The following is a 14373-nucleotide window of genomic DNA, read 5'->3' on the forward strand; positions in this document are numbered from 1 at the left end:
AAATTAGATCGAAATGAAAGGACGGCGCGATTTCGAGGCGACGTGAGCTACGCGATTGTCGCCGCGGGCCAAACTCCTGGCCGAGGAGGGCCATTCGCTGTTGATTTTCAGACAGGCCTCGGGATATATATTTTTTTTTAAATGACTTTTGACACATACGAATAAATCTGACTTGGATTATCGTTTTTCTTCGATATGCTAATAACGATTATCCTAGCAGGCTGCGGCTGCTAGCTTGTTAGCGCTTGTTAGCATTGGAGCCTGAATGGGCAAAAACATTCGACGCCCATTTAGTAATTGCGGTCGTTGTGGACGGACGGGGATGCCTGAGAAAATCCAGAAGATTGCGTGCGGTTATTGGCAAACTTGGTTTTATTGAACGGGGGGTGGGGGGGTAGGGGGTTCTTGCCGATGTTCAAAACGTTGGTGTGTTCGTTTGCCGAGCTTCGGGCGTTCTTTTTTGCGACCTCGTCACATCACGAGCAACCGCGGCCCTCCGAAGCGATGGCTGACCCCCCCCCCCCTTTCACTCCCATCTTCATCCGAGACCATCAGCATCCATCCATCTATTTGCCCCCTGCTCTCTTCCTTCCATTCCGCGCTTTATTTTCCCCGTTCTGCAATTTTTGTTCCCCCTCCCCTTGGTGTCCTCGCCCAAATGCCGCCATTGTTCACTCGTTTGTTGGACTCTCCCGCCTGACTCTCCCCTACTGAGCTTTGGCACGTTCGCGCTCCACTGGTCTGCGACGTCTGCCCCCTTGGCGACTCCCAAACACCCCCCTCGCCCCCCCTACCACCATCACTTCCTTGCTTGGCTCTTTTATACTCTGTCCAGTCAGTCGGCTGTGACCTCATCAGTCCCCGGCTGGCCAGGGCTATCTGGCCTGCTCGCTCTTCATCAGCCGGGGCCCTCGCTCGACTCGCAGACCTCCCGGAGGGCGAGGCGCAGAAATTGGCTTTTATTGGATCGTTCTACTCTTTCTGATCTCGGATGAGCACCTGATTACAACTCCCTCCACTCTTCATTCCAGTTGACTAGAAGAGTATACAAGATGCCAGCCCTTCGATTCTCCCTACTTGGCATTTTCAGCCCAATCAGCCACTCTTGTCCAATCACAGCATCTGCAGTCGAGTGTGTGTGTGTGGGGGGGGGGGGGGGGGGGGGGGGGGGGGGGGTGGGGTTACAATCGTCTCACCATGTTAGAACGCCGCCCTACGGGAGCTCCCGAGACGGGTGTCACAACAACGAGGGCGGCCGTTAAACCAGACGGCGAGGCCGAAACGCTTACGCGAGAATGGGAACGGGGAAACGGCGCAGAATGCGTGTGTTGACAGTGACATCACTCTCAATTTTTTGTTGATAACAAAAATCATGTTTGAAACATTTTTGGGGGGTGAAAAAAAAATTCTTAAATATCGTGACCAAACCGTCACGTTGGCAACTCAGCGCTTGGAAAATAGCGACTCTGGGTTCGAACCCACGACTTCTGCACTGTGAGCCCCACGTGCTCGCCGCTCCACCGCCTCATTGTATGCACAAATGTGAAATTTATATTGACAATAAAATAAATACTCTGTCGCCATTTCACGCCATTTCGTCTATCGCAGGAATATTCCGGCGCATTTCAAAGCACCTCATCGATGTCACGATAACCATAGAATCGCGACGAGCGTAAATGTTACAACGGCTGAGGCGCAAATGTTGACTTTTAAACGTCATGGCAACAAGTCGGAATGTTCACTCCACTCACACACCCCCCCACCCCCCCTCCGTGTCAGCTTACTCTTTTGTTCATCTCTGACAGACCTTAAACATCACTCAGGGTTGACCTCCAAATGAAGACGGTGCGAAGTGGCGATGCGGAGGGTAAAAGACGCCGCATTGGGCGATTGGCTCGGAGGGAAGCTGCTAGCTCAGCGGGACGTCGGGTCATGAGCAAGGAAAGAAGGTGAGAAAGGCGCTTCGGTTGGGACGAGCCGAAGCCGCCGTCCTTGGGGAAAAAAAAAAAAAACTTGCGGCGTTAAGTTGGAGGGTGAGGGGGGGGCAGCCAATTGCAAGCGCCGTCTGGGGAATAGTAATGGCGAGGTGATGAGGTGGCGGCCATAAAGCACGAGTCCGCATTAGCGCCGGCTTGATTAGCGACGCAACGTTTCGCCGATGTGCAATTAAACGAATGGTCAATGGAGACGGACGCCTTCAATTAGCAGCGGATGTCTGCTCGGGCGCCTGTCAATCACTCAATCACATCTCATTTGCTTTGTTCTCCAAGGGGGGGTGGAATTAATTATATCAAGTGACGTGGTAGGATGGCCCTGAATTAATGACGCCTCGTTGCAGTGAAAGCGGTCCAAAAATAAAAAATAGCCGGCCTCCCTATGTGGAGTTTGCATGTTCTCCCCGGGCCTGAGTGGGTTTCTCCGGGTGCTCCGGTTTCCTCCCACATTCCATAAAAATACATGGCAGGCTGATTGAAAACTCAAATATTGTTCTTAGGGAACCCGGTAGCCCAGTGGTTAGCATGTCGGCTTCACAGTGCAGAGGTTCCAGGTTCGATTCCAGCTCCGGCCTCCCTGTGTGGAGTTTGCATGTTCTCCCCGGGCTTGCGTGGGTTTTCTCCGGGTTGCTCCGGTTCCTCCCACATTCCAAAAAAAACATGCGTAGCAGGCTGATTGAACACTCTAAATTGGCCCTAGGTGTGAGTGTGAGCGTGGATGGTTGTTCGTCTATGTGTGCCCTGCGATTGGCTGGCAACCGATTCGGGTGTCCCCCGCCTACTGCCCGGAGACAGCTGGGATGGGCTCCAGCACCCCCCGCGACCCTAGTGAGGATCAAGCGGTACGGAAGATGAATGAATGAATGAATGAATAAAAATTATGCGCTTACACGGTTGATTTGCTCAGTGAGCAAGCTCGAAATGCCAATTCATTCGAATGTCAAACTGTTGCCCGTTGAAATCATTTGAAAGGCCGTTAATCCGTTCCATTACCCAAACGGCTGTGGGGGAGGGGGGGGGGCGCTTAAAAGAAAAATATATAATTATATATTATTAAACATAATTGAAGAGAACGGAAACAAATGAACTACTATGAGAAGCGTAATTACAGCACATAAGCCTTTAAGGGGCGGGTCTAAGTCACCCCTCGCTACACTGTTGCCGTGGGCAACGCGCTGATTGCCAAGAAACGGTTGTGCGTTCACTGCTCGCCTCGATTCACATCTAAAAGTGCGTGCGGCTCACCTTGCCCAACATGTGAAGGCATCACCGTACTTTTAAATCACCGTACTTTAAATGCTCATCCGTTTTTTTTGGTTTTTTTTTTAATCGATTTATTGGAATGGCAACGTAATTGAAACAAAACTCAGAAATCGAACTTTGGCTTGCAAACAGTTCTGATTTTTTTTTTTTAGGTGCAACTTCCCACCAAAAGTTCAAGACCTCAAAGGTATCTGTGGTCAGGAAAACCACACTGAAGACTTTTTAAAGCGACTCCTTGGGAATTTAAAATCGCCGCCTCATGAGAGACGACCGGAGATAACGTTCGAACCAGAAATGAAAGATGGAAGGAAGTCTTCTGCTCAGCAAAATGCCGCTGACAATTAAAAAAAAAAAAACATTTTTGAAGAGCTGTCAGTTTCGGATAAACACGCCAAATTTTAAATAGCAACACGCGCACTCACTCTGGTAAGAAATGAAAAGAATTGGAACACATTCATTCCATTTCCGTGACTTCCGCTGCGAAAAGAAGTGGTTAAAATTGGAAAAGATTCACATCCTTTCCCGCCGTTTTTGTTGTTTCGCAGCTTTATGCCCCCGCTGCGTCTCATCCAGTCTTGCGATGCCCTCGCTCGGGGGATGACAACGGTCTTATCAATGGGACGAGCGCTCCAAAAACAATTACAAATCACATCGGACGCTACGGGGGGCAGATTAGGAGAGAATCCCAGAAAAAAAAAACATCAGCGCCACTAAATGCGCAGTGAGGAAACTCGAGCCTCGTCTGAGTAATAGAGCCATAAAATCCTCACGGGGGAGGGAGGGGGGGGAATAAAAGCCATCCCACAATGAGCTGCGAGACTCTCTCAAGTCATGACTTTGCCCGATTGGCAAAACGCTCCAATTTGTTTATGGGATCTTGTGGAGTTAGCCCAGGGGTGGGCAATTATTTTTTTGCATAGGGCCACATGAGAGCCAGAAAATATTATGGAGGGCCCGATCAAAAGTGTGAACTAAATTCGACATAATATTAATTGGATTTCTTTATTTAAAAAAAAACAGTATTTTGCATTTTTTGGAACGTTTTTCAGACTTTAAGAGTACATTATTCCATCGTATCGAACGGGATTTGCTTGACTTGGCGCTACTGCGGGCTTCCGTATCGTGTCTCCCCCTTCCTCCCAATGCTCTGCAACTTGAAGTAACTGTGCCACCTGGCGTTGAAATGCCTGTCATTACAAGTCCAAATGAAATGAATGCGGTCGTTGACGTCGAACCCTATTGTGTACCAACCTTCGGCGGGCCCGAATTAAAAAGACCAACGGGCCGGATTTGGCCCGCGGGGCCCGTAGTTTGCCCACCTCTGGGTTAGCCTATCAGGACCGCCTTTCGGACGTCACGTGTCGACGGAGACGCACGCACTTCCAAAAAGGTCAACTTCTCCGACGGGCGTGCGTTCTGTTGAGTCGGCTGACACACCGACACGCCCATTTTTAAACAATCAGGCGAGTGTCTGATTTCATTTGATTTCGTTGATCGTAAAGATTGCGCAGGTTAAGATTTCCGATTGTTACTACCCGAAAAACAAATACTGTAAACACCCTTCACGAACCTCGCACCACAAGATAATCGGGCAGGATCTTGCGGATCAGTCAGATATAAAAAGCCTTCATACAAAACACAAACACTAATCACTCAGGATATTTCATGTCATCACTCTTAACACACCACAGATAATCACTCAGAATCATTCAGATCAGTTCGGAAAAATCTCTTCTAACAGCACAAACCACTATTCAGATATTTCAGATGGTGCAGAGAAAAAAAATAAAAATCATTCTTAACGCACCAAAAAAAAAAATCATTCTAAACAGGATAATGGCATGGGATCTTTCAGATCCGGGAGGTTGCAAAAGGACGAAGACGATATGCAGAGGATAATCATTCAGGATCTCTTGGATCATGGAGTTAAAAAAATAAAAATTAAATTAAAAATCACAGTTGACACCCTCACCCCCCCCCCCCACCCTGTAAATTAATTGCTCAGGATCTTTCAGATCAGTTGGGGAAAATCTCTCCGAACACACCCCCACAACAAGTGATAATCGGTCAGGATCTTCCAAATCGGAGATGAAAAAAATCACTTTGAACACACTGCACAATAATCGCGCTCGGATCTTTTTGATCCATTCATTCATTCATCTTCCGTACCGCTTGATCCTCACTAGGGTCGCGGGGGATGCTGGAGCCTATCCCAGCCGTCTCCGGGCAGTAGGCGGGGGACACCCTGAATCGGTTGCCAGCCAATCGCAGGGCACACAGAGACGAACAACCATCCGCACCCACACTCACACCTAGGGACAATTTGGCAGTGTTCAATCAGCCTGCCATGCATGTTTTTGGAATGTGGGAGGAAACCGGAGCACCCGGAGAAACCCACGCAGAACATGCAAACTCCACACAGGGAGGCAGGAGCTGGAATCGAACCGGTACCTCTGCACTGTGAATCCGACGTGCTAACCACTGGACTACCGGGCCGCCCCTCTTTTTGATCCTCAGGGATAAAAAAAAATAATAAGAATAATAATAACTCTTTAAACATCCAAAATAATCAGAGGGGGAAAAAAACGACTAACCATAAACCACACCCAAAAAAAATCACTTAAAATCTTTCAAATCCAAGAGAAGAAAAAAACTATTTTCTCCCAAAATTGCGGAGACTAATAAAGGTTTTCTTATCTTATCTTATCTTATCTATCCTGATCTTATCTTATCTTATCTTATCTTATCTTATCTTATCTTAAAACAGCCAGCACTTCAGCATAAGCAATCAAGAGAATCTTTCTTCGGACACTCGAGAGACAATCGCATATCCTATCGCGCATCAAGTCGCTGCCTTGAACTATAGCGAGCGGCGGGGGCCGGTGGCGGCTCACCACCGCCCCGAGAAGCACCCGCACGTTCTAATTAAATTGTTGACAAGTTTATTTGTGGGTGAATTATCCCTTCAAGGTTCGGATCAAGGAGAAACGTTTGGCTCTGGACGCAGTCTGCCGGGGAACAAAAGGCAGCCGGGCAAAGTAGCGGCGAAGCTAAGGGAAGGGCAATTTTGAACTGGGCCGAAGGAATCCGACAACGGGCGACACCAAAGGAAACGCACCCGAGCGCGTTTGCTCTACCCGACATATTTTCCCCAATAATTTTCATCAACGCCGCGCGCCAAATTACCCGCACGGCAATCCAAAGCGGTGATGAAACCGCAGGTCCCATTTGGGCTGGGTTGCTCACCAAAACAGCAGCAGGTAAATCGTCGCTCTCGGGTGAAGTGACCATTGTTTGTCATCGCACGTCAATGAGTCCCCCCCCACCCCCCCGCGCTCAGACAGACAGTTCAGAGAAACTCCAAGTCAGTCACCATGGTAACAAATCGCGTGAACCGAACCCGAGTATACTTGTTGATTTGATGTCGGTTTCCTCACGCCGTCACACGCAACAACTTTGTTTGTTGGGGGGGGGGCAGGAATGGTACTGCAGAACTGTTGTGTTTTCTGGTATTTTCAAGGATGGCATTTCTGCCCTCCCCCCCCCCCCCCGCTCCCATCCCCACATACAAAAAAAATAAATATATGTTACATGTAAAGGTCGTCGATGCGAGGGGGGAAATAAATCCAATCTCAGCAGAGTGCCCAAGAGAGGTCCAAACATAATGACACGGGAGGGGTGGGGTCGGGGGGGGGGGGGGGGGGCGAGTATTCAAACAAACAAATGGAGGTGATTTAATGCGGAATACAAAAAGTTGAGTGCTAATGGAGGCAACGAAATGGTGGAGGAATACAGATGTGGATTTGGGCGGGGGTGCGGGGGGGGGGGGGGTTATTAATACTGGGCCGGCAGAGGAGGTGGAGTCGGGGACACATTCAGTCGGAGGGTGCGAAATTTTCGGTCGCAGGCTTTTGTGGCTGCCCTGAAGACACGCCGGCAAGTGGCAGCGCCGTCGCCGCCCCCCCCACCCCGCCCCCCCGCACCCCTTTCTGTCACAAAACGTTCTCCTCATCCGACACAACTGACTGAAAGATGATTTTTAATCGGCTACGGCATCGATGGATCCCTCTGGGCGAATCTAAATCGACATATCGGACAACTGTACCCTACCAAAGTAAATGCGGTGCATCGGCATTTAGCTGTTCTGCCGCACGCAAACGGAGTAAGCCATTTTTATGCCCCCGTTTTCTGGCATCTGGATACCAAGGAACTATGTTCGAGTAATTTGAGGAGTTTCCCTTTGACAAGCATAATGCTTTGTCTCCGTGTCTTGTGGTTTTTCCAGAGGAGAGAGACAATAATCGATGCCCAGGACTAGATTTGGTTGTTTTTGAACAGGAAAAAAAATGTATATTTTCAACAAAGAAATGGAAGTTCTTCCTTTCCCGCCCCCAAAAAGAAAAAAGAAAAAAAAAGAAAATCTTTATTTATTCAATTGCAAGCGCGTCCGGCAAATCAGATCGCAGGCGTTGCTCGAAAATGGCTCCGGATCTTCAGCCAGCCTGCCCCCCCCCCCCCCCCCCCGAGTCAAACGGCCCGCGTTTTCAAAAATATCCTTTTGGCAAAAGACTTACTTTGGCAGATTCATTTCACACTTGATGGGGAGCCAAACGCTCCGGAGACCAAACAATTTGTATACAACCAATTAAAAAGCGCATTTCCATAATACCGTATGTCCCCTTCAGCACTGTTGTGATGGGACGCGCTTCTTCGGATGCAACAAACTGAAGGAATTTTCTTTTCTCTCTTTTTTTTTTTTATATGTGAACATAACGCGGCCCGGTAGTCCAGTGGTTAGTACGTCGCCTTCACAGTGCAGAGGTACCGGGTTCGATTCCAGCTCCGGCCTCCCTGTGTGGAGTTTGCATGTTCTCCCCGGGCCTGCGTGGCTTTTCTCCGGGTGCTCCGGTTTCCTCCCACATTCCAAAAATATGCACGGCAGGCTGATTGAACGCTCTAAATTGTCCCTAGGCGTGAGTGTGAGTGCGAATGGTTGTTTGTCTATGTGTGCCCTGCGATTGGCTGGCAACCGATTCAGGGTGTCCCCCGCCTACTGCCCGGAGACGGCTGGGATAGGCTCCAGCACCCCCCGCGACCCTGGTGAGGATCAAGCGGCTCGGAAGATGAATGAATGAATGCATTGGCGCCACAAAATCTGTCTCTCCACTCACACATAGAGCGCAGAAGTCAATACACAAAATGCATTGCAACGACACAATGAAAAACCATTTTTAAAAAAAACAAACAAATAAACACTTTCAAACTCATCGGTGCAGTCGGACCTATTTGCAAGTCGGTATTTACCAGTCAAAAATTTTTACTTTTCTAAATGTTGAACAGGGCGGCCCGGTAGTCCAGTGGTTAGCACGTGGGCTTCACAGTGCAGAGGTACCGGGTTCGATTCCAGCTCCGGCCTCCCTGTGTGGAGTTTGCATGTTCTCCCCGGGTCTGCGTGGGTTTTCTCCGGGTGCTCCGGTTTCCTCCCACATTCCAAAAATATGCGTGGCAGGCTGATTGAACACTCTAAATTGTCGCTAGGTGTGAGTGTGAGTGTGAATGGTTGTTCGTTTGTGTGTGCCCTGCGATTGGCTGGCAACCGATTCAGGGTGTCCCCCGCCTACTGCCCAAAGACAGCTGGGATAGGCTCCAGCACCCCCGCGACCCTAGTGAGGATCAAGCGGTTAGGAAGATGAATGAATGAATGAATGAATGAATGTGAACATAACGGCGACGGCCGCCGGGCCTTAGTTTTTGAAGACCCCAACCGCCTCGCAGCTGCCGTAATCAAAACGCCCGCCGTCTTTCCTGAGGATCGCTTCCGCCGATTTCCTCCCAAAAATTGAGCCTTTCCCGTACAATATAAATGCACATGCTTTACAAAGGCTCTTCCGTGACTGTCAGACCTACCATGCCAATCCCCCCCCCCCCCCCCACCACCACCACTACACCCACCTCCAACGTTCTCTCCTGGCCACCGTCATCGGCTAGATTAATGACGGTGATCAGCAAGCAGAGGTTGCCCGCCCGGAGCTCGCGCGAAGAAGAAGAAGACGCCACTGTAAGCGACGCGGGCCGCATTTAAATGCGACGCGCGGGCAATTTCATAATAACGTGCCCACACAAACATACACACGTACACCTTTTTTGTATGAGGCATAAACGCCTCTGAGCTCATGCATATAAATCTTCACTGCGTCGCCCCTGGGGGCTCTCACACACACACACACACACACACACACACAGGAGGGGATCAATCAATGCACAAGCTATAATAGGGCGAGCTTGGCATCAGAGTTCCGATGTCGGAGTCGTGCGGGTCTCCCACCTGCGCGATGACAGCATCACAGCAGTAACAACCTTTAACCAGCCTAGCAGGGGGGGGGGGGGAAACAAACATCAGGTGCAGACATTTTAGTTCAGTCGCACCCAATTTCCCCCCCGAATCGTGACCGCGTGCATTAGGAAAAACAAACACACGTCTCTTATAAAAAGCCGCCGGCAGGAAAGAAAAATGTGTCACATATCAATTTCCTTGAAGACATGCAAGTATGAACTGCGAACAAAGCCCGCTTGAAACGTGTTGCCGAGCAAGATAACAGCACTTCATTTCTCAATGGGGCTCCTTTTTTTGATTGGGTCATAATTGCCGGGACATCACTCTGCTTCCCTCGCATTTACGGAATAGATGATGGGACAAATTCGCACTAGATGGCGCTAGACAGCGCAGATGGACAATAACCAAGAAGCATACTGTGAAAGAAATCGATTTGTAACAACCCCTAGAAAAGCCACACAAGCATGGGGATGGGGGGGGGGGGGAACAAGGGCAAACTCATGCAAAATTCTGGTCTAAACAACCCCCCCAACCCCCTTCTGCCCACCCTGTTGTCTTCCTGGGAGGTGCGCATAAGAAATGGAAATCCATCCACAGCATTGGGCGAGCTGCTTGAAAATCTCTTCCCATACAGGAACGAGTTCAAAAATAAGATTATGTCATTTGGATAGTAACTAATTTGATTTCTTTTTTTGTACATATTTTTGGATTACTCCAATACCTAATAAACGTCAAAAGAAAAGTTTTTTTTTTTTTTTAAGATAATTGAACTAATTTAGTCACGTTTTTTCCTGTAACTGTAGGCCGGATAAAGTGAGGTTTTTTTAAACTGCAATTTACATCACATGAATTCCGCCCCCCCCCTCCCTAATTTTGCATATGGTATCGCGAATGAATTTTTCTTTTTTTTTGTCATTGGATTTGTACTTTAAAACTAAGTACAGCCGCAACTAAACGTCTTAAGTCGTATGTCGGGATCGACGTAAACCGAGGAAAGCCCTCCGCGTTGTCTTCCTTTTCATGCAAAAGGTGGCCGATTTAATGAGCGAATAGCGTGAAGAAAATAGTTTTTACTCCCCCCCCCCCCCCCTCTCTCAAAATATGAATGTGCAACTCGCAAACTCCCGCAAAAGGCAAAAATATTTCAACCTGACACCGCTCCACCTGCAAGGCAGACTTGTCATAAAAGCGAACCAGCACTGTCCCAGAAATGCAAAAACAACCAAATGCAAAAAAAAACAAAAAAAACTGCAAATCCAGCCGTAGCTGAGCGTGCCTAATTGATCGCAGTTTTTCGCCAAAATCGAAACGCTCCGGTTGTCTTCCTCACACGCACAAGCAAGCAAGCAATCAAAGGGAGCCCGGAACCAGCTGCACACTTCTGGTCGCGAAACCGTCGGCGCGTTGGGAATGCAACCGCCAACCTTTTCACTTTTTGTTTTTCCTTCTCGGTGCGTCTCGCGGCGTCCGAGTAGCGACACGCAAGAAGCGTTAAACAAGTCGAGTGCGGGTTGCGCCAACTCCCTCAACGCAAACTTGCACGCGGAACAGAAAAAGAGAAAAAAAGCAAAGCAGCGTCTTACCGGTGTGCGCCAGGCAGATCACGGCGATGGCGACGAAGGGGACGCGGTACTTCCACACGGACGCCAGCGCCATGGTCGAGTATTCCTCTCTTCTTCCTCCTCTTTTTTCCCCACCCCCGGCGGTGAGCGGTCGTAATTCCTGTTGGCTTTTGCAGGACGTTGGTGGACTCAACTCGGTCAGTCGCTCACTCGCACCGGGAACACGCGCTCGCTGCGACCGGGCTGGCGCGCACTCGCGGTGTGTGCGTGCCTACCTTGCGCGCGCGCGTCCGCGTGCGTCTTGCGGTTGCGTACGTCCACGCCCACTTTCTCTCCGCCGCCGGAGTGTCAACGCGCCAGGAGGGAGAGCGAGCGGGACCGGCTGACGGCTCGGGCCGGTTTTTCCTGGTGCTGACTTTTGATAACGACGCCAGGCAGAGGAAAGAGGAGGGGGTTGGTGGGGGGGGGGGGGGGGTAAATTAGGAATCAATGCGCCCCCACCGCCTACCCCTTTCCTCTACACGTGATTGATCGCCCAATGATAATGCTAGGAGGGGCAAATGAGAAATTTATTGCTCATACGCATAAAGCGCGCGATGGGAGTGAAACGGATTATTGGCGCTTGAGGTTATTTGTCTTTATATGATGCGAATTAAAAGTGCACCGGACTTGGAAGAAGTCAACAGTGACGTCACGGTTCTGTCCCATATGGTCTCAGAGCCCATTAAAAGCTTCAGAACAAAGTGGCGGTCGGTAGTAAAAATAATATTTGTCTTTTTTTTGGACGTAGGTTATTTGTCTATCTCTAGTATGGTTTTTTTCAACTAATATTGTAGTTTGTAACGCGGTATTTTTCAAAGTTGTATCTTTGGCGCCCTCCACAGGCAACATTGTGGACAGCGTCAGCTCTCAGTTCCTTCAACTTGTCCGGTCACGGAATCCTCGATTTACGTCTCGGTTTGCGACGCAATCAGAACCATAATTCATGTTCTGTACCGTTTATCCCCACATAAATATAAAACATTACTTTAATTGGCCCGTGTTGAGCACGAATGGGACAAACTGAAAGTCACACCGCCACCAGCATCGAGTTCAAAGCTCTGTTGACTTGGCCCACATCACACGATCACGTGAACAAGTAGAAACAAAAACAAAAAGACGATCAGGCAGGCGTGCCCATAAAACATCCAGTGGCATTTGCGACGCCAGAGTCGTGGCAGGACACCTCGTTCCTGCTTGCAATGGCCTGAGCATCTGACACTTCCTGGCCAGGAAGAACATAACGGTGCAAGAGCACCCTGTCTTACAGGTGTGGGGGGGGGGGCAGGTTTGAATCTTGTACTTCTCGACATATTGCGCAGATGGCTTTCAACTTCATAAGGAACACAAAGGGGAAAAAAATCAGCCTGTTTTGAGTGGCCCTCAATTAGCGTTGCAATTCATCTTTAGCTTGTGAGTTTTTTTCACATCAGCAAAGGCAACATCCGCCATCTCACCACCCCCCCCCCCCCCCGGCCCCAAATGTCCTCTCAGTGAGTGTTTGTTCCCTTTTTGACAGGGAGTCTTAGCCCGCCAACAGCGTCCCAGCAGCAGATTGGTCGTTGTCAGAGAGTAATGAGCGGCAAACACCTGCTTGTGCGCACTAAACTCCTCTTCCTTCATTCCCTGCCGTGCGACACGGCATTTGCGGCATACGCGCACAAAACAAAGCGAGCGTGACGGCGGCGAGCTTTGGCAGCCGTGGCCTCGCCGTTGCACGAGCCATCGCGTCTTCTCACGGGGCTCCATTTGGCAAAACGCTTTGGAAAGGGGGGCTACTTAGCCAGGGGCCCAGCAAGCCTCGATGATGTCATCTCGCCAGTCAACCCTCGGAAATCTTTTTGGCGTTCCTCCTAGCCCGGCAGCAGTCCTTCTCAAACTAAAAGTACACACACACACAAAAAGCTAATAATACCATATTGGCCTGAATATAAGACGGTGTTTTTTGCATTGAAATAAGACTGAAAAAGTGGGGGTCGTCTTATATTCGGCGTCTAGACATTATACCCATTCTCGACGCTAGATGGCGCCAAAGATCATTGAAGCGAATGCTCAACTTGACTCCCCAGGCCAAAGCGAACACCTCGCGAAGAATAAAAATAAAAATAGCAGTAGCACGAAGAAGAAAAATAAAAAATAGCGGTAAGAAAGAAAAGAGAAGACAATAGTAGAAGAGATAACAGAAAATGGAGAAACGTAGCGACAATCTGGAGAAAAGTGGCTGAGGAGAAGTTACGGTGTAAACTTCAAGATGCTTTTTCTCTCAAATATTTAGTTATAATCATTTGTTTCAGATGTACTGTAATTATTTTCTGTATAAAAATTACTTTGGTGTTCAAAAAGTCTTTTTTCAAGCTTGACTCTTGAAAAAGAGGGTATCGTCTTATAATCAGGGCCGTTCTTATATTCGGGCCAATACGGTAATAATTTCCAAGAATCATCATCATGACGAACATTCAAACAACAAGAGGTTGAAACTGTAAACAGTAGAGTCTTTTCAACATTACTTTAAGCCACTGGAACATCATCCACAGTTTTTTCTTCAAGAATTAAGATCCACTGATTCCATCTGGTTATAAAACTTTACAGTAGTCAAGAAATTTTTTTTATCCTATACATTAATGTATTCTATCCTGAAGCTATTACCCACAGGTTCATCCACCGGGCACCACGAAGGTGAAACGGTCATGAATCAGCACCGCATCGTTGTGCTGCGCCGCATAACTCCCTGCGAAAATAATCACGTTTATTTCTGCCGGTGCACAGTTGAAGCCTTTTGCACCCGCATAGCTGAATTCCACGGGTCGCTTCAGATATACAACTTCTTGAAGACTTTCTCCGCGCACCCCCACCCCGTCCCCTCAATAAGTCTGTGTAGTTTGAGTGGAGATACGTATATAGTGTGTAAAACATTCAGCGTTGCTCAGCGGGCGCTTGAATAATCAGTTTAATAACATTATCCCGGCGGTGCGTGGACATACGGGCCGTTATTGAAGTGTCACTGTTAAACTGCCACTTCGCCCCGTTTATTAACGGCGGCCTGCGGTCAGCCGCGCACAGATAATAAAAGTGCATAAAAGCCCAAATATAACTTCAGCCGACAAGCATGATGAAACGATCTGTACCGCGAACACGCTCACGTTCGTCAGCGCCGATGACGGCGAAGGCTTCGTAGAAAATT

General features: G+C 48.8%; 1 protein-coding gene across 1 annotated transcript in view; it reads right to left on the reverse strand.

Moving 5' to 3' along the window:
• The window catches only part of LOC127600548 (cell adhesion molecule 4-like), a 184141-nt gene extending 172562 nt beyond the window's left edge, over positions 1-11579 (reverse strand). The window contains exon 1 of the mRNA XM_052065212.1: positions 11175-11579. Coding sequence (XP_051921172.1) covers positions 11175-11247 — 73 coding nt within the window. The 5' untranslated portion in view covers positions 11248-11579. The remainder of the gene's footprint in view (positions 1-11174) is intronic.
• Between the last annotated feature and the right edge of the window lie 2794 nt (positions 11580-14373).

Source organism: Hippocampus zosterae, chromosome 5, assembly GCF_025434085.1.
Source record: "Hippocampus zosterae strain Florida chromosome 5, ASM2543408v3, whole genome shotgun sequence".
Taxonomy (NCBI): Eukaryota; Metazoa; Chordata; class Actinopteri; order Syngnathiformes; family Syngnathidae; genus Hippocampus; species Hippocampus zosterae.